General features: G+C 36.1%; 1 protein-coding gene across 4 annotated transcripts in view; it reads left to right on the top strand.

Moving 5' to 3' along the window:
* The window catches only part of ICA1L (islet cell autoantigen 1 like), a 61,279-nt gene that overhangs the window by 12,785 nt on the left and 21,523 nt on the right, over positions 1–26,971 (top strand). For 2 of the 4 annotated variants that reach the window (XM_074191622.1, XM_074191623.1), the window contains exons 3-8: positions 7,031–7,154; positions 8,612–8,810; positions 9,837–9,962; positions 11,080–11,178; positions 14,554–14,639; positions 17,191–17,237. In XM_074191622.1, coding sequence (XP_074047723.1) covers positions 7,031–7,154; positions 8,612–8,810; positions 9,837–9,962; positions 11,080–11,178; positions 14,554–14,639; positions 17,191–17,237 — 681 coding nt within the window. The other 2 variants (XM_074191624.1, XM_074191625.1) reach the window with 2 other exon arrangements.

Consider the following 26,971-nt stretch of genomic DNA (forward strand, 5'->3'; position numbering starts at 1 on the left):
GGACAGAGCACCATCCCTGGAGCCAGGAGCACCCAAGCCCAAATCCGGCCCCAGACACCCAAAAATCACCCAGCTATGTGAGCCCCATGCAAGCCACCCCAACCCCATTGCCCTACAAAAACCAAAAAAAAAAGACCCAAAATAAAATAAAATAAAATAATAATAATAATAATAATAATAATAATAATAATAATAATAATAGTAGGGGCAACTGGGTGGCAGACAGATCACTGGCCCTTGACCCAGGAGCACCCGGGTCCAAATCTGGCCTCAGACACCCAACAATCACCCAGCTGTGTGGCCCCAGGCAGGCCACCCAGTCCCATTTGCCCTGCAACACCCCCCTAGAAAACAATAACAATAAAAAATATGCTTCAGTCTTTGTTCCAACACCACCAGCTCTGTCTCAGGTGGATCACATTCTTTAGGATAAGTCTATCACATAAGTTAACTCCATATTTTTCCACTGTTGCCATTGCTGATTGCAACTCCCTCCATTCATACTTCTCTACTACCATGTACTATATTTTCTCTCTCCTTTCACTCTGTCTCTGCTGTAGGGTAGTTGAGTGGTGCAGTAGACAGATCCCCAGCTCTGGGGCCAAGAGGCCCCAAACCCACATACCACCCCTTACCCAGCATCCATCCGTCCCTATAGTCCCAGACAGGCCATCCAATCCCAGCCCCTTGCAAGAAGTAAAAAAAGAAAATGTGTTATATCTGACAGCTTTCCCCCCCATGGTCCATCCTCTCCTCCATCACTCTCATTCCCCCCCTTCCCCTGTCTCCCTTCTCTCCTTCTTACTGTAGATGTCTATACCCCATTGAGTATATATGCTGTTTCTTCTCCTAGCCACCTCTGATGAGAGTGAAGATTCCCTCATTCCCCCTCACCTTCCCCCCTTCCATATCATTGAAACAGCTCATTATAATAAAGTAAAATCTTATTATATGAAATATCTTAGCCTATTCCTCCTCTCCTTTTTCTCCCATTACATTTCCCTTTTATCTATTGACTCAATTTTTACACCACAATATATCTTCAAGTTCAGTTTTCTCCTGTGCTTCATCTATAAAAGTTCCTTTTACCTGCTCTATTAAATGAGAAGGTTCATATGAGTATTATCAGTATCATTTTTCTATACAGGAATACATAGTTCATCATCGTTAAGTCCCTCTTATTTTCCTCTTCTCCTCTACTCTCTATGCTTTGCTTGAGTCCTGTATTTGAAGATCAAACCTTCTGTTCAGCTCTGGCCATTCCAACAGGAACATTTTGAAATTCCCCTGGTTCATTGAAAGTCCATCTTTTTCCCTGGAAGAAGACATTCAGCCTTGCTGGGTAGTTGATTCTTGGTTACATTCTAAGCTCTTTTGCCTTCTGGAATATTATATTCCATGCCCTACAAGCTTTTAATGTAGTTGCTGCTAAGTCCTGTGTGATCCTGACTGCAGCTCCATGATATTTGAGTTGTGTCCTTCTGGCTGCTTGTAATATTTTCTCTTTGACTTCGGAGTTCTGGAACTTGGCTATAATATTCCTGGGTTTTGTTTTTTTTTTTTTTTTTTGGATCTCTTTCTCGGGGAGATCAGTGAATTCTCTTCATTTCTATTTTGCCCTCTGCTTCTAGGATATCAGGGCAATTTATCTGTAATACTTCTTTGAAAATGATGTCAAGGCTCTTTTCCTGGTCATGACTTTCAGGTGAATACCTGAAATAATTTTTAAATTATCTTTTCTAAGTCTGTTTCCCATATCAGTTGTTTTTTCACTGAGATGTTTCACATTTTCTTCTAATTTTTCATTATTTTGGTTTTGAAGTATTGAGTTTTGGTTTCTCATAAAATCAGCAATCTCCCTGAGTTCTATTCTTTGTCTGAAGGATTCGTTTTCCTCAGAGAGCTTTCTTATCTCCTTTTCCATCTGGTCAATTCTACTTTTTAAAGCATTTTTCTCTCAATAATTTTTTGAATTGTTTTCTACATTTGACCTGTGCTGGTTTGTAACATGTTATTTTCTTCAGCATTTTTTTGTATCTCCTTGACTAAGCTGCTGATTTCATTTTCATGTTTTTCCTGCATCTCTCTCATTTCTTTTCCCAATTTTTCCTCTATCTCTCTCACTTGATTTTTCAAAGTCTTTTTTGAGCTCTGTCATGGCCTGAGCCCAATTTCTGTTTTTCTTGGAGTCTTTAGATGCAGGAGCTTGTACCTCCTCATCTTCAGATTGAGTGTTTTGATCCTTCTTGGGCTCACAGGCAAAGCATTTCTCAGTGGTGTTCCTCTTGTTTCTGTGCTTGCTCATTTTCCCAGTCTGAGCTTGGTTTTGGGGTGCTTCCTGAGCTTTTGGGACACCTCCACAAGGATCCCTGTGTGTGAGGCTCTGTCCTCCCTCCTGGTTTGTGAATGACCATATATGCACCCCTCTTCCATGGGGCTGAGGTGGGGGGGGCTGCTGTTCTATGGGGGGCCTAGACTACGATCAGGATCTGAATGTGGTCAGAGCCCCCAAGTCCTGTTCCAGGGACAGAGCTAAGCAGTCTCTCTCCACCTCCCTTCCTAGGCTCAATGTGCTCATGCCTTGGGGGCTCCTGCTTACCGGCTCCGCCTGTTTCTGTTTCCTGGATCTGGGCTGCTGTGGCCAAGCTGCTTGTTGTGTGCCCTGAGGGTTGGGCTTCATGTGCTCACTCTGGCAGAGGTGCCCCGCTGTTCCCCCAAGTTGTGCTTGGTGCTCCCTGGGGTGTAGCTCAAGAAACTGCCCCCGCTGCTGTGAGCCGCAGCTCCCAGCACCCTGGGGCTGCCTCTGGGAGGCTGAAGTTCCATCGCTCTGGCGGGCCACCCCTCTGATCCTGTGGAGCCAAGCCTTTCTGCTCTTTTCCAGGCTACCTTGGGTTGGAAAATTGCCTCACTGGATCCCTCTGTGGGTTCTGTCTCTCGAAAATGTAGTTAGAGTCCTTAGTTTATAAGTTTTGCTCCAGAGCAACTGAGAGAAGGTCCTCTCCTGACACCATCTTGGCTTTGCTCCCCCCCCACAACCTGCAGTGTTTAAGGAACGATAAAAACAAAAATGAAAATGATCGTTTGGGCCTTGCCTTCAAGAAGCTTACAGTGTAATGGAGGACATAAGATATAAGATAGAATGTCATAAAAGCAAAAGAAAAATTATTCTAAGGAAAAATATGAGATCCCCTCTTGGGTAATCAGGAAGTGCTTTTATAGAAGAGGCCACACCACAAATGGACACAGCAGAGCAAAATTCCTGTAGACCAAGATAAAATCATCATATTTCCAAACAGTGAAGTTTTTTTGATTTGCTTTTTAGCTTTTTCAAAGGGATATTTACTTTGCAGCTATAAAAAGAACAAAAGTATTTCTGCACAGCATTCGCCATAATGACTAATATATGTAGGAATCCATATCTCCATCATCACTGGGCTAGGTCCTCCAAGATCTGTTTTTCTTTGACTGGCCACCAAAGATGATGTGGATTTGTTCAGAAGCTCCTGGATACCTCCAGTTGTTGTTGCTGTCTTGTTTCAGATGTGTCCTACTTATTGTGACCTCATTTAAGGTTTTCTTGGAAAGATCCTGGAGTGGTTTTTGCCATTTCCTTCTCCAGTTTGTTTGACAGATGAAGAAACTTAGGCAAACAAGGTTAAGTGAATTGCTGAGGGTCACACAGCTAAGAAGTGCCTGAGGCTGAATTTGAACTTAGAAAGACTCAGCACTCCATCCACCATGCCCTAGGCAATAACCTAAGTAAAGATTAAATACAGTTGAGCAGCTCAATGGCCCTGGAGTCAAGAGGAACTGAGTTCAAATCCAGCCTCAGATACTTAATACTTAGCTGGGTGACCTTGGGCAAGTCATTCAACCCCATTGCCTTGCAAAAGCCAAAAAAAAAAAAGATTAAATACAAAGTGATTTAGAATAGAGTTTTGTAGGCAAGGCCCACCTGTTGTCTTCATATTGGGAGGGCTGCAGACATCCCTTTTATCACATTGCTTCTCTCAGGTCCAAAGAGCAGCTAGTCTGGAAAGAGTAGAGTGGCCAAGGGCTTGAGCATTGTTGAGGAAGATGAGATAGAGAAGAGCTAACAGGCCACTTTGGTAGGAATGTCTGAAATAAGTCATAGAAGAGTCATCTGAAATAAGATTGGAAGGTGAGGTCGGGGCCAGATTCTATTTCTTTGAATTAATTTTTTTCAATTATTCAAAATTTACTTTTTCTTTCTCCCCAAACTCCTGAATTAAGAAAGAAAGGAAAACAAAACCCCAGTTATGAATGTGTCAAATCAAACCAAACAAGTTTCTCACATTGGCTATGTCTGAAAAAATTGTATCTCAGCAGGTGGGTCACATGAATCATTTTGAATTCCTGAGTCTTTCAGAGTTATTTGTCTTTACAATATTTTTGTCACTATATAAAGAGTTCTCCTTGTTTTACTCAACCTTCTCTTCATCAGTTCATAACAATTCAGGTTTCTTTGAAACTACTCCCTTCACCCTTTCTTACAGTAAGATTATCATTCCTATGAGGTCAAGCATTGAGCTATTCATTTTAGAGAGGATTAGAAAATGATACCATTTAGTTAATGTGCCATATGTGAGTTAGTTGAAGGTTTTAGCAATCCACCACTTTGCCTTTCTCCACTTGACTGTCATAATGTTTGGATGAGATGTGCTCCTGGGCACTGTATATGGCATTAATTAAAAAAAAAAGAAAGAACTTTTGACAAAGTGGACAAAAAGAATACTTCTAATGGAAATACTACCACGGCAAAAAAAAAAAAGAACAACATATTAGATTATCTTATAACAAAAAGTTGATATGATTAAATGGAATGAATGTGGTCAAAGTAACTTTAAAATAGAATGAGATATTGGATGCCTGAATCTATGGTATGCAAATTTTAAAAATATTCAGGTGAAATAAAAATAAAAGGTAAATTTGCACCAGTTTTTTGTGATTTGCGAACAAGAAACAGAAGTGTTAACAGTGACAGAAGGGAAGCATCTTTTGTCTATATGGATTTAAGATTGCAATAAAAAAATTCATTCCTTTCAGCAAAATTGCCATTCTGGCAGAAAAGAAAAGAAAATACAACTGAAGTGAATAGTGAAGAAACTTAATAATGGTTTGCTTTACAAATCAAATTCAAGGGGTGGCTAGGTGGCGCAGTGGATAGAGCACCGGCCCTGGAGTCAGGAGTACCTGAGTTCAAATCTGACCTCAAACTTTTAATAATTACCTAGCTGTGTGGCCTTGGGCAAGCCACTTAACCCCATTTGCCTTGAAAAAAACTAAAAAAAAGTCAAATTCAATTGCATAACATCAAAAGTTATTGGAAAGATGGCCAGAGCACATAGACTACAGCAGCTAAATATTCTTGCTGTTTGAAGAAAATAATTGAAGATGGATACACAGATCAACATATTTTTAATGTTAATGAAATAGGCTTATTCTGGATAAGGCTGTCTTCCTGAGCTTATATTTAATTTTTTCCTCAATTACATGTAAACAAAATTTTTTTTTTTTTTTAGTTTTTCCATTACTATGTACAATGTTCTTCTGGTTCTTTTTACTTTATTTTGCATCAGTTCATTTAAATTTACCCAGGTTTTCCAGAAAGCATCCTACTCATCATTTCTTATAGCACAATAGTAGTCCATCACAATCATAGACTGCAATTTGATCAGCCATTCTTCAGTTGATGGTTATCTGCTCAATTTCCATTTCTTTCCCACCACAAAAAGAATTGCCATAAGTATTTTTGTACACATAAGTCCTTTTCTTTTTTATTCTTTGGGATACAGATCCGGTCATATTATTGCTGGGTCAAAGGGGATGTACAGTTTTATAGTCTTTTGGGCTCTATACGAAAGAAAAACATCTTGGATTTAACATGTCTAAGGATTGCCTAACACTTCTAATGAGAGATAATGCAGAAGAAGATTTTAAATTCAAATCAACCCTTTTTTAATTGATCTCAAAATCCTCAGACTCTTAGAAACTACAACCATTGATCACTTTGGCAGTCATATAAACCATAGGTGACTAAAACTGTTTTTGAAGACTAGTTTTCAAGTTATTTTAGTCTTAACTGTTGAAATATATATATATATATATACATATATATACATATATATATGTATATACACATATTTAAATTGTCTCATTTTTATTATGATGCCTAGAAAAGATAATTAATAGCAAGCAGACAAGTGTGGCTATTGAAAAATATTACAAGGACAGTTACCCAGTTCTTGGTTCATTGAGTGAAGATCTTGGTCTGGGAAATCCTTCTTTCTGCCTATATATCCTAATCATTCTGCAGTCCTTTTCCTTACTTCTCTTTTATTTTTCCCCCTCACCATTTCAGTCCCATTTTCTCCCAGTCTAACAACTCTTTTTACTTTCCTACTTAATTCCCCTAGGTAAAATGTGCTCCTGTACTTCTGTAACTCCTTTGACCTAGCATCTTCATTTACATATAGATAATAACTTATCTTGGGGAGCAAATGAGATGCCAAATCAAAAGATAGAGAGGCAGAGGAGAAGGTAAGGTTAGAATCTTGGGAGAAACATAGAGGGGCTAGGAGGAAGAAGATGACTCAGTGGAGGAGAACTAGGAAGAGCTGTCAGGAAGGAGGGGTAATGTTACCTTGGAGATGCCAAGGGAAAAGAGGCCTGTAGCATCTGTAGATGCTTTTCCTGCAACCAGTAGGAAATTACTAGTTGTTAAGAACACCCTAAGCACTTGGGTGAGTTTGAGAATAGAGGGGGAGAATTGAAATTTGGAGAGCCAAGGTCAGATTGTGGGTGTACAATAGCAGGGAATAAATTTTCCTTTAGGAGCCAAGAAAATACAGCAAAAAGAAGACATTTCCTAAGATACGGTAATTCATTAATTTTCTGTGTGATTCTTACTTGATATCATATCATTATACGTAAATTTGTATTTTAGTTTTATTTTATATGCACTGGAATAACATAATTGTTCTAACTGGTATTTTTTAAACTTTCCTAGCAATATCTGAAGAAGAAAATGATCTTGGACTCTTTTTAAAGTTTCAAGCAGAACAGGATATAACTCAAGCTGGCAAAATGATGGATGCCACTGGAAAGACACTGTGTTGTTCAGCCAACCAAAGGTTTTTTAAAATATGCGTTTTCTTCATCTTAATCATATTTGGTAAACTTAGTGTTATATTTTAAGATGCATAATACAAGTATAACAGGGAAATTATAACATAGCATAGAAATATTTTATAAACATCCCATACTCTGTTACCTTTAAAATAGATATTTGCAAAAGCAGTGAAATGATTAATAGCTTATATTCTATAAAGAGAATTTGTATTGAATTTAAATTTCTTTTGATGGTTTTATATAATCAAGAAATAATTATGATATTAATATTTAATTGTCTGCCTTGCCCTATTAAATATGTAATTATTTACTATGTAAATTTACATGTAGTTATTTACAAAACTTTGCAGTTTTCTTTTTTGACATTTTTAAATGTAAAAATATTTTCCTTTTAAGCTTAATTGATATTTAGCACATCACACTTTTTAAGCACAAAAGAAACTATGAAGTATATTATGCTGCATTTAGAGTAGTCAAAATTGCTTAACTTTTTAGAGGAAAGGAAATGCAGTTCTAATTAAAGAGAGGAGCTCTATTTCATTGTAGCTATGCTGTTAAAGGAGCCTTGAATCAAATGAATGAATAGGAAAGTCCTTCAAAAGAGCATCAACTGTGGCAGATGATCTGATAGAGTGGGAAAAGAACTAGATTTGAAATTGGAAAACCTAGATTCATAATACAGCTCCACTGTTTACTAACTCAGTAATCTTAGACAGCTCATTAACTGTTCAGGACTTCAGTTTTCTCATCGATAAATTGGGGAGTTGGATTAGATTGCTAAGGTGACTTCCTATTTCAGATCCTACATTTCATGTTTAAAAAATCCTTGAATATGGTGGGAGACCTCAGGGATTACTTGCACTATACCATGTTGAAAAATGGGACAGATTGTGTTGACTTGACTTGTGCTTATATAGCCCTCTTCAGTTGCTTAGAAATTGATTGGTTTTTTTTTTATCTCTTTGAGTATTTTATGTGCTGCGTTTTGCTTGGGCTTTGTTTCTATGTAAATGAATGACTTTTGTTTTGGAAAGAGTAAACTCTGTACAAGTGGTATTTGAGAAATTTAAGGAGTATATTTACTATAATTGTTACTTGAGTTATGTGGCTGACTTAAAATGTTTCAAAAAATAAGGAACAGTAAAAACAAAGATGCATATGCCTCATTTATCAAATCAGTGAGTGTCTAAATTTTTTAAACATCTTGCTTATTTTAACCTTTTGGTATATTAATTTCTATTAATATATGTTATGCTTTTAGATATTTTGAATTTGCTATACTTAATCAAGTGACTTATAATGCAAATTTGACCAATTTGAAATAGTGCTAAAAATATATAAAATGACTACTCTGATATTTAATTACATGTTCTCCAAAATGGTGGAAATGTTTGGGTTCCCTTAGCTTCTAATTTTTGTTTCATTTGTTTCTTCTGAATCTAATTATTTTTATCATTAGATTAGCCTTATGTACTCCTCTGTCTCGTCTTGAACAAGAAGTAGCAACTTTTAGTCATAGGGCAGTATCTGACACCTTGATGACAATCAATCGAATGGAGCAGGCCCGCACAGAATACAGAGGGGCTTTGCTGTGGATGAAGGATGTATCACAAGAACTTGACCCAGACACATCCAAACAAATGGAAAAGTTCAGAAAAGTAAGAAAATCTTTTTATTGTATTGGTATATATGTTATTTATTAATTTATATTAATAATTATTTCTTTTATTAATCTCTTTCAAGTGAAAAATATTCTTTATTTGGTTCATTTTTTAAAAAAGAATTATTCATTTCTATGTAAGCTTTTTTTACACTTTGGAATAACTAAACCTAAAACAGTTATTAATATAGGAAAAATGAAGAGACTATAATACTACCCTATGAGACTCAATAGTACTTTGAGTTTCCATGAAAACATATTTTATACAAGCCTCTAAACTTTCCTTCATACTGTTTGAATTTATACTATATGAAATATAAAATTTTTATTAATGCTAAATAAAGGAATCATTTATTCTCTGAAGCTTCTGTTCCCCTTTCTCAATTGTTAATATTGCATATTGCTGTTGTGGATTTTATATAGTCCATTGTTACTTGACACAAATATTTAATAGCTAATTCATAGAATACTGTGAAAAGGAGCTATGATTCTTGATTGGGGAAGCTCCAGGCTTAGATAGAGGGCTGGGCTCACCTTGTTGAATTCAAATCTGGCCTCAAACAGCGTGGCCTTGAGCAAGTCATTTAACCCTGTTTGTCTTAATTCTGTAAAATGACTCAGAGAAGGAAATGGCAAACAACTCTAGTATCTTTGCCAAGAAAAATCCCAAATGGGATCATGAAGAGTTGGACATAAATGAAAAACATCTGAACAAAAACAGCAAAAGTCCTTGTTTATTTTTATAAAGGTATGAAAACATTGTATGTATGCATACATCTGTGTATGTGATTTCTCTACTACAGATCTCATCTTTAGTCATAGACTGTATATAATATATGAAACATGTAACATACATATAACAATATATTATCATCAAGTTCTACTGTTCCTTTTCACAATAGCTACTGTACTATTTGCTAAATGTTTAAGTCTTTAGAGTAATGTGTGTGTATACAAATATGCACATATAGTACTTTTGTGGTCTGATATTGTCAACACTAATATGGGTTTTTTTTATGATTAGGTACAGATCCAAGTGAGAAATACCAAAGCTTCTTTTGACAAGTTAAAGATGGATGTTTGTCAGAAGGTGGACTTACTTGGAGCTAGTCGCTGCAATTTGTTATCCTACTCCCTCACTACCTACCAGGTACCCAACTCCATGGTCAGCATGTCCTTGCAGTAAAGAGGAGTGGTGAGATTTCTTTTTAAAAGTTGACTAAGGGGTTTAACAAAAAAGTAAATTATATAGTAAACTGGAAAGAATTCTCTTCACTTTGCTGTGCTTGGCTTGCTCTTAGACTGGCATAGTCCAAGCCTAGAACATGTATTTCTTTTCTTCTCTAAAATGAAGCCAACTCTCTGCTATTTAATGGACTCCAAGTCTTAGCATGGATTACCCAAAGCCAAAACAATAGACAACACAATTTGAATCCAGATAGCAAGAACTTACATTCATTAAAATTTCCATTTAGGACTGTAAGGAAAATAGCAGTTTATACAGGAAAAAGTGAGGAAACTAGTGGATAGGAAGCCTTTTCATTCTGAGGAAGACTTCTAATTTTCTGCATTGCTGAGCCAATCAGGAATCCACATCTGATACAACAAATCAGAATTTTGTCTCTTCTGTCTAATACACCAAAAAGAACCAAAAAAGAGAGAGGACAACTAGAAGGAGGAGAGAAGTAAAGAGCCAAAGGAATTCATTTCTAAGTAATTAACTGGGTATTGACTGGCAAACAGATGACTTGTTTGAAAGGGCTGGGTGTGTGTGTGTGTGTGTGTGTGTGTGTGTGTGTGTTTTCACACGTTTGGGTCCACATGCATGCAAAATGTCTTTGTGAATGTGTCAGTATCTTTGATGATAGAATTTAGCTGTCAGTGTGACTTTTCACCCAGACCAGCCATAAGCACATGCTTGCATAATAACATAATGATCATACATATGTTCTCCTTCTGTTCAAATTGATGATTTTAGCGACTCTTTTCTGGATTTCTTGAAAGGTGTTTTTATCTATCATTTTCCCTTTTCTTTGTTCATGTAATAATTAATTTTAGGATGCTTTTGAACAGTTATTTCTGCAGTACATATACCTAGAAGTAAATTAGTTTTGAATTGCTTTATTAATTGCCACAATTTGGAAGGACTAATAAACTTAACCCCATTTTCCTTGGAATTGTTCAATCACGACAATAGTGAGGAAAAGAACACTAACAAAATGTTTAGGCAAAGTCTAGCTGTAATATCCTTTTACCTTTTTCTTCAGAGAACACTGCTTGGATTCTGGGAGAAAACAGCTCGAATGATGTCCAGAATCCATGAAGAATTTACAGGCATCCGTCCATATGATTTTGTTGCATTAAAGGTGAAGTTTTCTCAAAGCTATTTTATGTGGCTTGGGGGAGAATCCTGAACTTTTTATCTTTTTTCCTCCTTTACTAGACCAGAGATCCCTTACTTACACTTGCCAGCTGAATCAGCAAATACATCTGAATATCGCCAGAGAGTCCATGTTATAAGCAGACAAAGAGGAAGAAAAGAAGGGAAAGAAGTCAGAAACTAAGGGTGAAAGAGGAAAAAGTATAAAATAATAAAAGTGGTTCATGTGGTTCATCACTCAGAGCTCTTTCTGGATTTAAAAGAAATAAACTTAAAAAGTTCCCTTCCATTATTGTATCTCTGCTATGTCATACATTATTCTTTAGGGATTTCTTTGAAATGGAGATGCAAACTATATATATTCTGCTTAACCTATTTTAATTCTGTAACATGAAGGAATTCATATTTGCATATTGGAGAAAGACACACTGTGTGTTTATGTGTCTTTAGGTCCTGACACTAGAGGAGATACAAATAAAACCTGATCTTTCCCTCAAAGAACTCACAATCTAATAAGGGAGCAGGGAGAGGTGGAAGGAAGGAAGAAAAGCATGTATCTAGATAAATATAAACCAGACTGTAATGTTAAGTCTGTAAGAGGAATGTCAATTGTTCTATCAAACATTCTTCAGTGTTTATGTTTCCTTATCTTGCCCAGTTCTTGTCTACATTCTCTCATAGATCTGCAGTCTGGGAAGCTGAAGTCCTAGATTTGTTATTTATTTATTTTTGCATTCCGTGGGTCTTGATCCAGTATTTGAGCTGGATATAGGAGGTCCTTAAATCCCCCGAGGTTGTGTTGTTGGATGCATCTGTGATTCTTTTCTCTTATGACATGGCATCCCAGTCTCTTTTTCCAATCATACATTCCCTGAATGACAATCCATATGCTGCTTCTTGTAGATATAATTAAAAAATATGCCGCAAGCTCCTTCTGACCACTGGTAAGCTTTATTCCTCAGAGAGTATGGCAGACCCAGATATAGCCCTCTCAGGAACACATTTGTATTTTGTTTTGGATTCAGTTTTGGATTTTTTAAAAATAACAATGACAACCACAAACCAAAATATTGGTTAACTTCTTAAATACAATCTGTTTATTCTCTTCCCCCATTCCATTTCTGGGCCACAACTCATTGTCCATTGGCAGTATTTATCCCTGATCTTTATACTAATAAAGTTGATGGGTCTTGCATTTTATTTCTGTATTACATCAGGGTCTAGACAGTAGGCATTTAGTTAATTTAATGGGCTTTTTTCCTGTACTGATTGTTAGGCCAGTCTTTTTTGAGAAATCATTAGTTTTATTGAACAGGCCTTAAACTTTTCTAGAGCTCACAGAAATCAATACAATATCATCTGGAGAATCTTACCTATCAAGAATCCTTCTTACGTTTGTATTCTGTACAGAATATTCTCCATGACACTGGTGGATGCCTGAAGTGAACAGGTGCCTCATTGTTTTCATGTCTGGTTTAATGTTGAAAAAAAAATCAAAGGGTCATTGAAATGGTCTCTGTGTGCATTTATCAAGGACTTTGCTATGAACTTCACACACACGAGGGATTCCGTGTTGGAAAACCTTCAGGGTTGCTTTTTGCCCTGATAAGTAAAATGCTTTTTTTAAAATAATCAATAAACAACAATAGAATCTCACATTTTCTACACTTTCCATTAAAAGATTCAAAAACAAGCAGGGAGCTTACAATCTGATGGGGGAGGCAATATGTAAGCAAATTTATATACATATATATAAAGCAAGCTGAGTGTAGGATAAATAAGAAATCATTAACAGAGGTGAGTCCAATAAAAAAATGGAATTTTTGTTGGAACTTAAAGGAAGCCAGGGAGGTCAGTAGAGGAGGGAGAATGTTCCAAGCATGGGGAATAGCCAGAGTGAGGGTCTATGGCTGAGAGATGGAATGTGGTGGTCAGAAAACAGCCAGGAGACCAGTGTCATTGGAGTGAAGAGTTCACAGGAAGAATGGAAGGGAAGGAGGGTATAGGTTAGGAAGGACTTTGAATGTTAAACAGACTTTTATAATAGGGAGCCACTGAAGTAATTAAGAAGGAGGCGACATAGCTAGAACTGTTTTTTTAGAAAAGATCGGAGTGGGGAGTGGGAAGAAAAGTGAGGTGATGACAGCCTGCCCTAGAGTAATAGTGGTATAAGAGGAGAGAAGGGGCAATTTTGGAGCAAAAATTGGAAAAACTTTGCAAAAGTAAAATCAACAGACATTGACAACAGTTTGGGTATGAGATGTGAGAGATAGTAAAGCATCCAGGATGACTCCTAAGTTATTGCCTAAGGTCCTGAAAAGATTGTGCTCTCTTCAGTAATAGGGAAGGTAGGAGGGAGGAGGAGAAGGTTTAGGAGGAAAGATAATGAATTGCTCTGGATATATTGAATTTAAATTGTCTACTGGACATCTACTTCAAGGTATTGAGGTAATGGGGGCTGTGAGATTGGAGGTCAACAGAGATTTTGGGGCAGGTTAGGTAGATTTGAGAATCTCAGCATAGAGATGGTAAATAAATCTATGGAAACTGATGAAATTACAAAGTCAAGTATTAAGGTAAAGGAAGAAGAGGAGAAGGACCAGGACAGAACTGTGAGGGACACATATGGCTAGAGGGCATCATCTGGATGAGGTTCTAGCAAAGGAGAATGAGAAAGAGCAGTTTGATAAGTAGGAGAGAGTGATGACCCCTGAAACCTAGGAAAAAGGAGAATGGTGACCAGCCATGCCAAGGGCTGCAGAGGTCCATGAAAATGACTGAGGAAAGGCCATTGGGTTTGGCAACTAAGAGATCATTAGGCATAGTTAGAGCAGTTTTGGTGGAATGATAAATTCAGATGCTCTTTGAGGATCTACTCAGTAAGATGATTTGATGACTGGGTCTACATCTTACACAATTTCTTAGACTTCTCTTTGAGTCTGATAGGTATTATGTTAATGCCACATATTAACTCCTAGTTTAAGACATGCTCATCTTCATGCTTTCATTTTCTAAACTGTCATATAGATATGGGTGTACTGTTTATCTAGCCAATTTTATTAATGACTTTTAAGTTCTATATTATTTGTAAGAATCTTTAGATATATTTGGAATTTCATTGAGACAGGCTAATAATAATAATGACTCTTGTCATTATTAAGCTTATCACCCCTGGACACCTACCTTACAATATATGCTGGGCCAAAGAATGTGGATGGCCCAACACAACCATTAGAAAATAACTCAAGCAAAATCTCTCACAGTTGTTCCCAGTATTATGTTTTAACAAGTCTTATTTTTATTTATTGTGGGAGAAAAAATGATTTCTGTATATATTTTAAACCTGATTTCTTAATTTTAGCGACTCAAAGAGTCTCCAAGCAAGCTTACTGAAGAACACAAAGAGAACAATGTAGAAAATAATCTTGTTACTCCTAATCTTGACAAGTGAGCAGAAAATATTTTATATAATATTATGGGAGACTATATTAATACATTGTCATTTCTATTTTTATATACCTTTTTTCTGATGAACATTGCATATTTATTTTGTAGCCTCATAAGTTTAATTTTAAGAAAAAGTCTAAAAAGCCATCACTATGGACAGAAAAATTAGAAAGATGACCTTTTGTCCCAAACTGGATGATCTCTTTGGGAAAACTACCATGGATAAATCTCATACTATATGTTTCTTACTTAAGGATATGATTTCTCTCTCATCACATACAACTTAGATCAATGCATACTATGGGAATGATGTAAAGACTAACAAACTGCCTTCTGTGGGGGGGGGGGAAGCAAGATTGGGGCAAAAAAATGTAAAACTGAAAATAAATAAAACCTAAAATTAAAAAAAAAAGATAATAAATAACTAAGCTTAGATTTCCACCAATTTTCACTATTATAAGGGCAACACAGGAGAAGCTAAAACTAACTGTGCCAGATAGACACCCTTCCTACCTTTGTGGGCATTGTGTTGTTAGGTTTTGTCTTTTTCTTTTAAGATATTCATTTTTATTTTCTTTTTAATGCCCTTGATAAGTTTTTACCTGGATGCAAATATGACAGGTGTATATACCTGGAACTTTTTAATGCCCACCCCATTGTCACCCTTTCTTGTTTTGTTGGAAGAGTGCAGCATCTGAGGAGGTTCTATTCTAGGGACTATCTTCTCTGGGGTTTTCCTATTCAGACATATACCCCAGCCTTATCCCATTTCCTATCTTTTCCACATAATTCTGAGTGTTTACTTTAAAAAGCTTACTCTTTCTATTTTTAAAATTTTATTTTTAAAAACATGTCTTTAAGGGGCAGCTAGATGGCGCAGTGGATAGAGCACCGACCCTGGAGTCAGGACTACCTGAGTTCAAATCCAGCCTCAGACACTTAATAATTACCTAACTGTGTGGCCTTGAGCAAGCCACTTAACTCCTTTGCCTTGCAAAAAAAAAAACCCTAAAAAAGTGCCTTTAAAAAAGACTCTCAAATGACAACCAAAAAATCCTCAATCATTAAAAATTACATTTAACATTTCAAAGTATGGTTTTTAATTTCATGGTTTTGAGTCAATCTGTCAAAATTAGTTAGAATTCTTGAGATAAATATTAATTTCTTCTGTAGACTGTAAGAGAATATATAATCATAGAAGATCTCACTCTTCAAAAATTCTCTTTTAAGACATTGTTTTAAGGGAGTTTGTTTTACAAAAGTTTCAAAGTACTTCCCCCAATCTTTTTATTTCTGGAACTATAAGAAAACCATGGATTCTTGAATTCCATGCACTTGAACAAAAACATTGAATTTTAATCATTGGAAAAACCCTCAAAGACCATCTAGTCCAACCTTTTTCTATAACAATTTTTTAAAACGAATTATCTATATTTAAAGCTCCATTATAAGAAAGATGTCCTAAACAATCCCCTTCTTATTTCACCTTCTATTTGAAGAATTTTAGAAATTTTCTCTTGAAAGCAGTTGATCATAGAAATAAATATTTGTTTAGGAAATTCTGTCCTTATATTTTTACAAAATACATAAGTGATCAGCCTATGTTTAGCAAGGGAAAAATCTTTTACCTCCTGAAGCAAGCCATTTTACTTCTGAATAGCTCTAATTATTAGGAAAATTGTCCTTATTTGAGCCCTATCTGCCTCTCTGCCACTTCCATCCATCATTCCTTTGCTTCAAACAGAAGCTTAATTCCTCTTCCATGTGGCAGACCTTCAGAAACTTAAGAGTTCTCAGGTACCTTTTCCCCAGAAGTCTTCTCTTCTTTAAGCTAATTATCCATATTACTAATAGTCAAATGATATGACCATCCACTTTACAGGTTGCTGTAATCTAGATGCTTATCAATATCATCCATGAAATGTGGAAGCCATAATTGAATATAATCTGCCAGATTTGGTCTGGTCAGAATACAACAGAATGATCACCTCCTACTATGTTTCTTTTAGGCCAGTCTAAAATGGCATCAGCTGTTGAATCCTATTGAGTCTGCAGACCCCCAACAACCCCAGATCTCATTTAGATGAACTGATGTCAAAGCATGCTTCCCCCACCTTGTACTTATAAAACTGATTTTTTGAAAACTTAAGTGCGAGACTTTACCTTTAAGTCTCTTCAATTTTATCTTACTAGTTTTGACTCAATATTTGTTAAGATTTTTGGAATCTGTTATTCAATTTGTGAATACCTATGCCTCCTTGCTCTGCATCATTCACAGATTTTAAAAATATGCTCCTTATATCTTTATTCAAATCACTGATTAAAATATTCATCATCACAGGGTCAAGCACATCTTGGGACACTTTTTCCAAGTGAATTTGAAGCCACTATTCTTAATGTCTTGTCTTTTGAGAGTTTCTTAATCTGTTTGATTTTATTTATCTAGTCCACATCTATCTTCTCCAGTCAAATAGCATGAGATAATTAGTCAAATATTTTTGTAACAATCCTTTAACCAAAATATTTTCACATTTTTGTTTTGGTTACCTAGGCTGATTTTGTTGGATGAGGAAACAAGTGAAAAGGGAAGTGAAACAGGTAAGATGACAAATTGAATATACCCTTTTTTGAGATCATATTTAAATACTATAACAAAAGCTTCATTGTAAGAAAGATGTCCTAAATAATCTCCTTCTGATTTCACCTTCTATTTGAAGAATTTTGAGGAATCTTCTTTTAAAAACAGTTGATGAAAGAAACAGAAATATATGTTTAGAAAATTCTGTCTTCTTGGGAATTTAAACACTATTGATTTGAAAACTAGAGAGTAGTGGTTATATTATTATGATTTAAGTTTTGTTAGATATTTTGTATGACTTATACTTTTATTGAAATGCCATTATTATAACTTATAATAAATAATAATATGAAACCATTGCCATCATAATGAAATTAGGTAAAATGATTGGTCATTTTAAGGTCACATAACTAGAAAATGTCAAAGCCAGGTTCCATATCCCAGGTTCAAGCTAATGTTTCATCACTGTATTATTGTATATGCAGATCAGTTTGTTACCACATAAATACTTCACTAAAAGATTTTCAAATAGTAAGCATTATTTTATATAATAATGATGTAGTCGATTTCTAATTCATTAATAGAGTATGCAGTAAGATAGCTTAGCAGTGAGAAAGCTAGGGAAGTCCACTCCTTCCAAATACCTTCACCAGTCTTGAACTGCCACCCAAACCTATCTTAATCCTACCAAGAATAATAGGGCAGGGGGAATGCAAAAAATGAAGTCAAAAAGAGCCACCTGGAGACATAGAAAGATAGTTACTGGGAAGCATTTGACAGCCATGAAAGTTTCAGAGCTCAATATGTGGATGAAATGAGGCAACATCATACAAGCAGAACTTGCAGGATGCCAGAAAGAAGTCCAAAAATTTTTATTCTCCAAGGCATATTCTGTAAAACTATGGAATTATAAAGACAATTCCAGAACTTTATGTCCTTGCACTACCAATCTATCCCTTTCCTGGCCAGTGGAGAAGGTGGCAACCAAGGCTTAGTGTTCCATCAGACCTAGATACCTACTACCTTTACTGCTTACCCTGCCCCCCCCCCCCAAGCCAGAGGAGTAAGCAGTACCCAAGGCTGCCCTATCAGACCTATACAACTAACTTTTCACCCTGTCCCTCAAGCCAAAGAAGTAAGCAGTGACCAAGGTGGGGCCCATCTTAGCCTTGTACAGAGGTGGTCACACTCTGGATCTCACCATTACCCACAAGCACTCTACTTGGTTAAAAAATAAATCCTCCTATTCCTCAAACTTTTACCTACTGCTGTTCCATTTCTATTTATGCCTCATCCCTCCTAAATTTGTTCTTCACTCCTATCAAATCTGCACTCTACTCTTCATTATCCTTCTTCTGAGTTCACTTGCCTCCCATCCCAAACTGTGCCACCTAAAACAACTCCAGACTATCCTCAGCTCTTGAGTCCCTTGCCACACTGTGGTATGGGGCTTAGACCCCAGGAGCAGAATGAGATCCCAACTTCAACACAGCCCAGACTAAAGGAATAACCAGGGGATAGCTAGGTGGCACAGTGGATAGAGCACCAGCCATGGAGTCAGAAGGACCCAAGTTCAAATCTGATCAGACACTTAATAATTACCTAGCTGTGTGACCTTGGGAAAGTCACTTAACTCCACTGCCTTGCCAAAAAAAAAAAAGAGGACTAACCAGAGTTAAAATCTCAGACCAAAGAGGAGCCTGTTATTCTGTTGCTGAACCGATAGAGCTTTCCAGTTGCCCACCAGAAGCCAAACCCATCAGCAGTCCATCCCAAGTCAGAAGGGAGCAGAGCTCTGACATTAGACTTTTCCCTGGATCAGACTACCTGGAGAGCACTAAGAACCTGTAGGTCCCTGCTTGTTCCTGAGATCCTGCAGTAACCTAATACTCAATCTTCTCAAGAAACCAGCACAGACCTTCCCTTCAGAGTGTGGCAAGCCAAGAGAAGCCTTTCTGAAATGGACCAACAAAAAAGAAGCCCAACATCATGAGCTCTTAGGTAGCAGGAACACTCAAGGCACAAGCACAGAAGAGAATGTCGTCAAAGATAAGATACCCAAAGATAAGATACGCCCCAGAGAAAAATGGAGTGTGGGCAAAACTTAACTAGTATTCTTGGAAGTGATGGAACTAGAATTTGAGCAGGAAAAAAAAAGAGTTAAAATGTTTTTATAAATGGAATAAGAACACTATAGAACAAAAATGGTAAAGAAATGAGATTTAAGGAAGAAAGAAATGAAAAGACAACTAATACTTTTGCAATTAATCTTGCCCAAGCAGCAAACTTTATGAAAATCAGAATGGACCAAATAGAGGCCAATGACTTCCTTAGATAACAAAATAATATTAAAACAATGGCAAAAGACTGAAAAAAAAATAGAGGAAAGTCTAGGATATCACAGAGCGAAAACAATTGATCTGGAAAAGAATGGAAAAAAATTTCAGAATTATTGGACTACCTAAACCTCATGACCAAAAAAAAAAAGCCATGACATCCAAATCAAAAAAATCTTAAAGGAAAATTTCCCCAATAGCTTAGAACCTGAGGGAAACAGAAAGAATCCAACATTAACTCCTAAAAGAAAATTATAAAAAGAAAACTTACAGGAATATTATATCCAAAATCCAAAGGTCAAAGAAAAAATATTGTAAGCACTAAGAAAGAATTAAGGTACCAAGGAGCCATAGTTAAGATCATACATAATTTAGTAAGGACAACTTATAAGGAAGAAAAGAACTTGGAATAGGAAAAGAATATATAAACTTAGAGCCAAGAATGACTTAGCTAACCAAACTGACTAGAAAAAAAAGATGTACAATAAAATAGAGGATTTTCAATTATTTCTGGTAAAAAAGAAACCCTGAACAGAGGATTTCCAAGCATTCCTGAAAAAAAGAAATCCTGAACTTCAAATCCTGAAGTTTAAAACACAGAAGTGAAGAAAGATATAAAACAGTAGATGTGAATTAACAATGATTAGTAATCATACTAACAATGTTTAGTAATCATAAAATGCTAATACTTAATCCTATCATGATCAAGTATCACAGAGGCAATCTAATAGAACAAGACCTAGGAATAGTTACCTTATATTTGGATATCTTTTTTTTAAATTAAAAAAAAATTTTAGTTTTTTCAAAGCAATGGGGTTAAGTGGCTTACCCAAGGCCACACAGCTAGGCAATTATTAAGTGTCTGAGATCAGATTTGAACTCAGGTACTCCTGACTCCAGGGCCAGTGCTCTATCTACTGCACCACCTAGCTGCCCCTATATTTGGATATCTTTAGAAAGGAATGGAAAAATTTTTAAATTTGTTTTATGCTTTATAGTTTCTCCTCTCTTCTAGATATGTGTTGCAAAACAGAGCTAGAGGAAGTCACATAACCATGATGACCAGTTATTTTCTTAATTTATGTTATTTAATTCTATCTTGACTCTCATATAAGTGAGGAAACCCTTTTTATTCCTTCCTAATTGGTTTCCTTTCTCACTCTCCTCAGAAACTATTCCAAACTCTCTTCTTAAGCTCCCAAAATCCTTTTCATTTGTCTTTCCCATACCATTCCTCACATTTGGAGAACCTTGCCTTTTATTTAACTGAGGAATTTGAGGATGTTACCCAAGACTCCCCTTTTCTTTCCTTCTCTTCATCTCAAAACTAATTACTGTCATCGTCTTCTTCTAGTGACCTTGCCAGTCTCCTCCCAGGGCCATCCATTTTAGACAGAGTACTCAGGCCAGCCAACCTTTTTTCTCTTCCTTGCTGTGCTTCAACACTATGCTTGTGTTGTTGTCTAACCCCAGAACCTCCCTCAGCTCTTGGGGTTCCTTTCCCTGGGATATCTATCTCCCATACTATTCTTTTTCTCCACTTGATGAGTTCTTCCCAGGGTCTCCAAACTGGAGAAGGTCCCAGGTTCATTCTCTTCCTGTATTTTTTACTTTCTTGATTCAATACTTTGCCTCTATGTAGGTCCTTTCTTCTTCCCCACCTACTCCATCCAATTCCATCCCATGCTTTTCAGTGGGTTTGTGTGTGTGTGTTGTGTATTTTCTTCCCCCATAAGAAAGTAAGCTCTATCTTTATTTTTATTTGTATTTGTAGCCTCAGTACTTAGCAGTGTGCCAGCCATATAGTAGGTGATTAATAAATGCTTGTTGCCTTGTCTTATCTCGTGCTCTTTATCCCTTCTCTTAACATCTTCTTCAAAGACTGCCCCCCTCAATCATTACTAGTCTGCCTTTAATTTTAATTTCTCCCTATATGTTGGCTTCTTTTCTACTGTCTTCAAAATTCCCAAGTCTCTGCCATCTTTAAGAACAATCATTTACTCATTCCCTTGTATTTTCATTCTATATCTCTCCATTTTTAAACCAAATGTACTTATTGCTTTTACTTACTCTCTTATACCTTCCTCAACTCTTTGCAGTCTGGTTTCCAGCCTCATCACTAAACTGAAACTTCTCTCCATAGCTGACCAGTGGTCTCTTAATTGCTAGTTCTGGTCATTTTTTTTTTCTGTTTTCATCCTTGTGGATCTGCCTAATACATTGGACACTTGTGTCCAGCAATAGGGTTAAGTGACTTGCCCAAGGTCACACAGCTAGACAATTATTAGATGTCTGAGATCAGATTTGATCTCAGGTCCTCCTGACTCCAGGGCAGGTGCTCTATCCACTTCACCACCTGGCTATCCCCTACCAGACACTTTTGATTACACTCTGACCACTTTCTCTTGTCACCTGAGCAGTTCTTCTCTGTGTCCTTTGCTGTCTCACCATCCATGTCATCCTTTTTAACTCTGGGTGATAGCACCTGCCTTGCAGGAGTGTTACAAAGATACAGACTTATAAATATTTTTATATAGCCTCAAGAGTTTGTTTTGCTCAAAATTAATCCCTCTTACTCCACCTTCCCTCCTCTCTTTCCTCTTTTCCTCTATTTTCCTATTGAATGCAACAGATTTCTCTTTTCTAACTGTGTGTTTTTCCTTCTTTTGAACAATTCAGATGAGAGTAAGGTTCAGGCATTCTCTCCATTCCCTCATTCTTGTTTGTATAGATTTCTACTTCTGGATACTCTTTGTTTGAGATACTTTTCCCTAAGCTTCTTTTGCCTTGTCCTCAGTCTATGATTCTCCCCGTCTCTTTCCATTCTTTTTTTAAATATAAATTTATTTATTTATTTGTTTGTTTGTTTGTTTTTCCAACCTCATGCAAAGATAGTTTTCAACATTCAGTTTTTTTTTGTAAGATTTTGAGTTCCACATTTTTCTCCCTCTTCCCTTGACAGCAAGTAATCTAATATAGGTTATACATATATAACTATGTTGAACATAATTCCATATTAATTTTGTTGTGAAAGAAGAAGAATCAAAAAACAAAATAAAAAAAAATCTATGAGAGGGAAAAACTATAAAGCATAAAACAAATTTAAAAATTTTTCCATTTCTTTCTAAAGATATCCAAATATGGGGGCAGCTAGGTGGTGCAGTAGATAGAGCACTGGCCCTGGAGTCAGGAGTACCTGAGTTCAAATCTGATCTCAGACACTTAATAATTGCCTAGCTGTGTGGCCTTGGGTAAGCCACTTTTAACCCCATTGCCTTGAAAAAACTAAAATTTTTTTTTTAATTAAAAAAAAAGATATCCAAATATAAGGTTAACTATTCCTAGGTCTTGTTCTATTAGATTGCCTCTGTGATACTTGATCATGATAGGATTAAGTATTAGCATTTTTATGATTACTAAACATTGTTAGTATGATTACTAATCATTGTTAATTCACATCTACTGTTTTATATCTTTCTTCACTTCTGTGTTTTAAACTTCAGGATTTGAAGTTCAGGATTTCTTTTTTTCAGGAATGCTTGGAAATCCTCTGTTCAGGGTTTCTTTTTTACCAGAAATAATTGAAAATCCTCTATTTTATTGTACATCTTTTTTTTTCTAGTCAGTTTGGTTAGCTAAGTCATTCTTGGCTCTAAGTTTATATATTCTTTTCCTATTCCAAGTTCTGTTCTTCCTTATAAGTTGTCCTTACTAAATTATGTATGATCTTAACTATGGCTCTTTGGTACCTTAATTCTTTCTTAGTGCTTGTAATATTTTTTCTTTGACCTTTGGATTTTGGATATAATATTCCTGTAAGTTTTCTTTTTGTAATTTTCTTTTAGGAGTTAATGTTGGATTCTTTCTGTTTCCCTCAGGTTCTAAGCTATTGGGGAAATTTTCCTTTAAGATTTTTTTGATTTGGATGTCATGGCTTTTTTTTTTTTTTTTTTTTGGTCATGAGGTTTAGGTAGTCCAATAATTCTGAAATTTTTTTCCATTCTTTTCCAGATCAATTGTTTTCGCTCTGTGATATCCTAGACTTTCCTCTATTTTTTTTCAGTCTTTTGCCATTGTTTTAATATTATTTTGTTATCTAAGGAAGTCATTGGCCTCTATTTGGTCCATTCTGATTTTCATAAAGTTTGCTGCTTGGGCAAGATTAATTGCAAAAGTATTAGTTGTCTTTTCATTTCTTTCTTCCTTAAATCTCATTTCTTTACCATTTTTGTTCTATAGTGTTCTTATTCCATTTATAAAAACATTTTAACTCTTTTTTTTTTCCTGCTTAAATTCTAGTTCCATCACTTCCAAGAATACTAGTTAAGTTTTGCCCACACTCCATTTTTCTCTGGGGCGTATCTTATCTTTGACGACATTCTCTTCTGTGCTTGTGCCTTGAGTGTTCCTGCTACCTAAGAGCTCATGATGTTGGGCTTCTTTTTTGTTGGTCCATTTCAGAAAGGCTTCTCTTGGCTTGCCACACTCTGAAGGGAAGGTCTGTGCTGGTTTCTTGAGAAGATTGAGTATTAGGTTACTGCAGGATCTCAGGAACAAGCAGGGACCTACAGGTTCTTAGTGCTCTCCAGGTAGTCTGATCCAGGGAAAAGTCTAATGTCAGAGCTCTGCTCCCTTCTGACTTGGGATGGACTGCTGATGGGTTTGGCTTCTGGTGGGCAACTGGAAAGCTCTATCGGTTCAGCAACAGAATAACAGGCTCCTCTTTGGTCTGAGATTTTAACTCTGGTTAGTCCTCTTTTTTTTTTTTTTTGGCAAGGCAGTGGAGTTAAGTGACTTTTCCAAGGTCACACAGCTAGGTAATTATTAAGTGTCTGATCAGATTTGAACTTGGGTCCTCCTGACTCCATGGCTGGTGCTCTATCCACTGTGCCACCTAGCTATCCCCTGGTTATTCCTTTAGTCTGGGCTGTGTTGAAGTTGGGATCTCATTCTGCTCCTGGGGTCTGAGCCCCATACCACTTCTGGCTTCTGAAATTTTTCCCTTGCACACCATCCTGGCTCCCTGTCTGGACACATCATCCTTCTGCTCTGCATATGTGACTAGGAACAGGGTAACGGATGGGAATGCTGTCAGGTCACACCTTTCTGTATTACAAGGATGCCCATTTCTGGCTCCTGGATTTCCTGTTGTCCTGGTATGGTCAACTCCCAGTTCACTGGGGTGTGGGAGTAGCACCCCCTCTGGTGTGACCCTGGTCTGATCCCCTATGTCTGTCGAGTCAGACAGTGGACTGAACAGATGACTCTGGCTTTTTTCTGGATTTTTTCATCACAGTTTCTAGATTTCTAATACTATATAAATTCTTTTAATTTACTTCCTTCCTTCCTTTCTTCTTTCTTTCCTTTTTTCCCTTATTGAGAGGCTTCACCTTCAATTCCTCCTAGCGAATTTTGAAATGAATTTTTCTAGATTTATAAAATACTCTTTTTGGGTAGTTTGGTTGATACAGAACTGCACCATAAAATTAATTTGCATAGCAACTACTGTGTCTCAGGTCCTTTGCTAAATGCTTTACAAATATGATTTCATTTGGTCTTCACAATAACTCCATGAGGTAGGGTGCTGTGATTATCACCATTTTATAGTTGGATAGTAGAGGACACTGAGGCAAACAGTGGTTAATGATTTGCTCAGAGGTAATACTTGAGACTGAATAGGTCCAGTTCTCAATATGTGTATCATTTTGATTTTGATTTTGATTTTATTGTCTTAGTCTACCTAGGAGCAATCAATATTTCTCCAGTTATTTTGATCTGTCATGGTATTCGGTGTTCCATATTTGTGGTAGATTCACAGATATTTTATATTTTTTGTAGCTATTTTAATTGAAATTTCTTTTTGTATCTTTCTGATGAATTTTGTTGGTCACATAGAAAAATACTGATACTTTGTGTAAATTTATTTTACATCCTGCAACCTGGCTGAAATTTTTGTTTCAGTTATTTAGTTGACACGCTAGAATTTTCAAAGTAAATCATATTTGAAAAAAGTGATCATTTTTTTGTCTATGCTTGCTTATTCCTTCAATTTCTTTTTCTTTTCTTTGATAGACTTACCAATTTTGATACTATATTCAGTATTAATGATGAGAATGAATATCTGTGTTTTACCCCTGATATTATTGGAAATGCCTCTATTTTTTCATATTACAGATAATACAGACTTTTGTGTTTGGTTAAATATTTTGCTGTTGTTAATTGGTTGTATCTGACTCTTTGTGACTCCTTTTGGAGTTTTCTTGACAAAGCTCTTGGAATAGTTTGCCATTTCTTTCTCTGGCTCATTTTCAGTTGAAGAAACTTGCCCCCAAAATGACTGAGACCACATTTGAATTTAGGTCCTCTTGACTCCAGGGCTGGCACTGTATCTGCTGCACCATCAAGCCTGCCCTTCTGATAAATCCTATTTATCATTAAGGAAATGTCCTTTTATTCCTTTCAAGTTTTTTGTTGTTTTTAACCAGAGAGTTATTTTTGTCAAAAACCTTTTCTGCATCTGTTAATAAAATCATGAGATTTTTCTTGTTTTTATTATTAACATGGTCAATTATGTTTATAACTTTCCCATACTGGACCAGTCCTGTATCCCTGTATATACATTTTAGCCTGGTCAAAGTGTATAATTTTTGTGGTATGCTGCTGTAGTCTTCTTGCTGTTATTCTATTTAAAATTTTTATATCCAATATTAATAGATATGGTTGATAGTTTTCTTTCTCTTTTTTGCTTTTCCCTGGCTTTGTCATAAAAACCATATTTTATCATAGAAGGAATCTAGTAAGATCCTTTTCCTCTTTTTTTCAATGTGTTTTATGTAATATTGTAATTAATTGTGCTTTAAACATTTGATTGAATTCACTTGTAAACCCATCTGGTCCTGGGGTTATTTTGGGGGCAATTCACTTATAAGCAAGTGCTCAATTTATTTATTTTTTAAAGTTTTATTCATTTAAGGAATTGGGGTTAAGTGACTTGCCTAAGGTCACACAGCTAGGCAATTATTAAGTGTCTGAGGTCAAATTTGAACTCAGGTCCTTCTGACTCCAGGGCCTGTACTCTATCCATTGTGCTGCCTAACTGCCCCTCAATTTATTCTTTAAGATTGTTATTTAAAATTTTTATGTTTCTGATTCTGTTAACTTATGCATTTCATATTTTTGTAAGCTTTTTATCAGTTCTTACATATTTTTGATTTTTCTGAAACCATCATTTTCTCACACACAATAGTATTTAGTCATTTATTTATCATAGCTTATTCAAACATTTCTCCTTGATGGAACACTTCCTTAGTTTGCATTTCTTTACCTGCCAAAGAATTTGCTGTAAAAATTCTTGTACTTCCTTAGAGTTGCTGTTGTTGTTGTTGTTATTACTATTTTGCTTAGGACTAATCCCTCCT

Source organism: Macrotis lagotis, chromosome 6 (assembly GCF_037893015.1).
Source record: "Macrotis lagotis isolate mMagLag1 chromosome 6, bilby.v1.9.chrom.fasta, whole genome shotgun sequence".
Classification (NCBI taxonomy): Eukaryota; Metazoa; Chordata; class Mammalia; order Peramelemorphia; family Peramelidae; genus Macrotis; species Macrotis lagotis.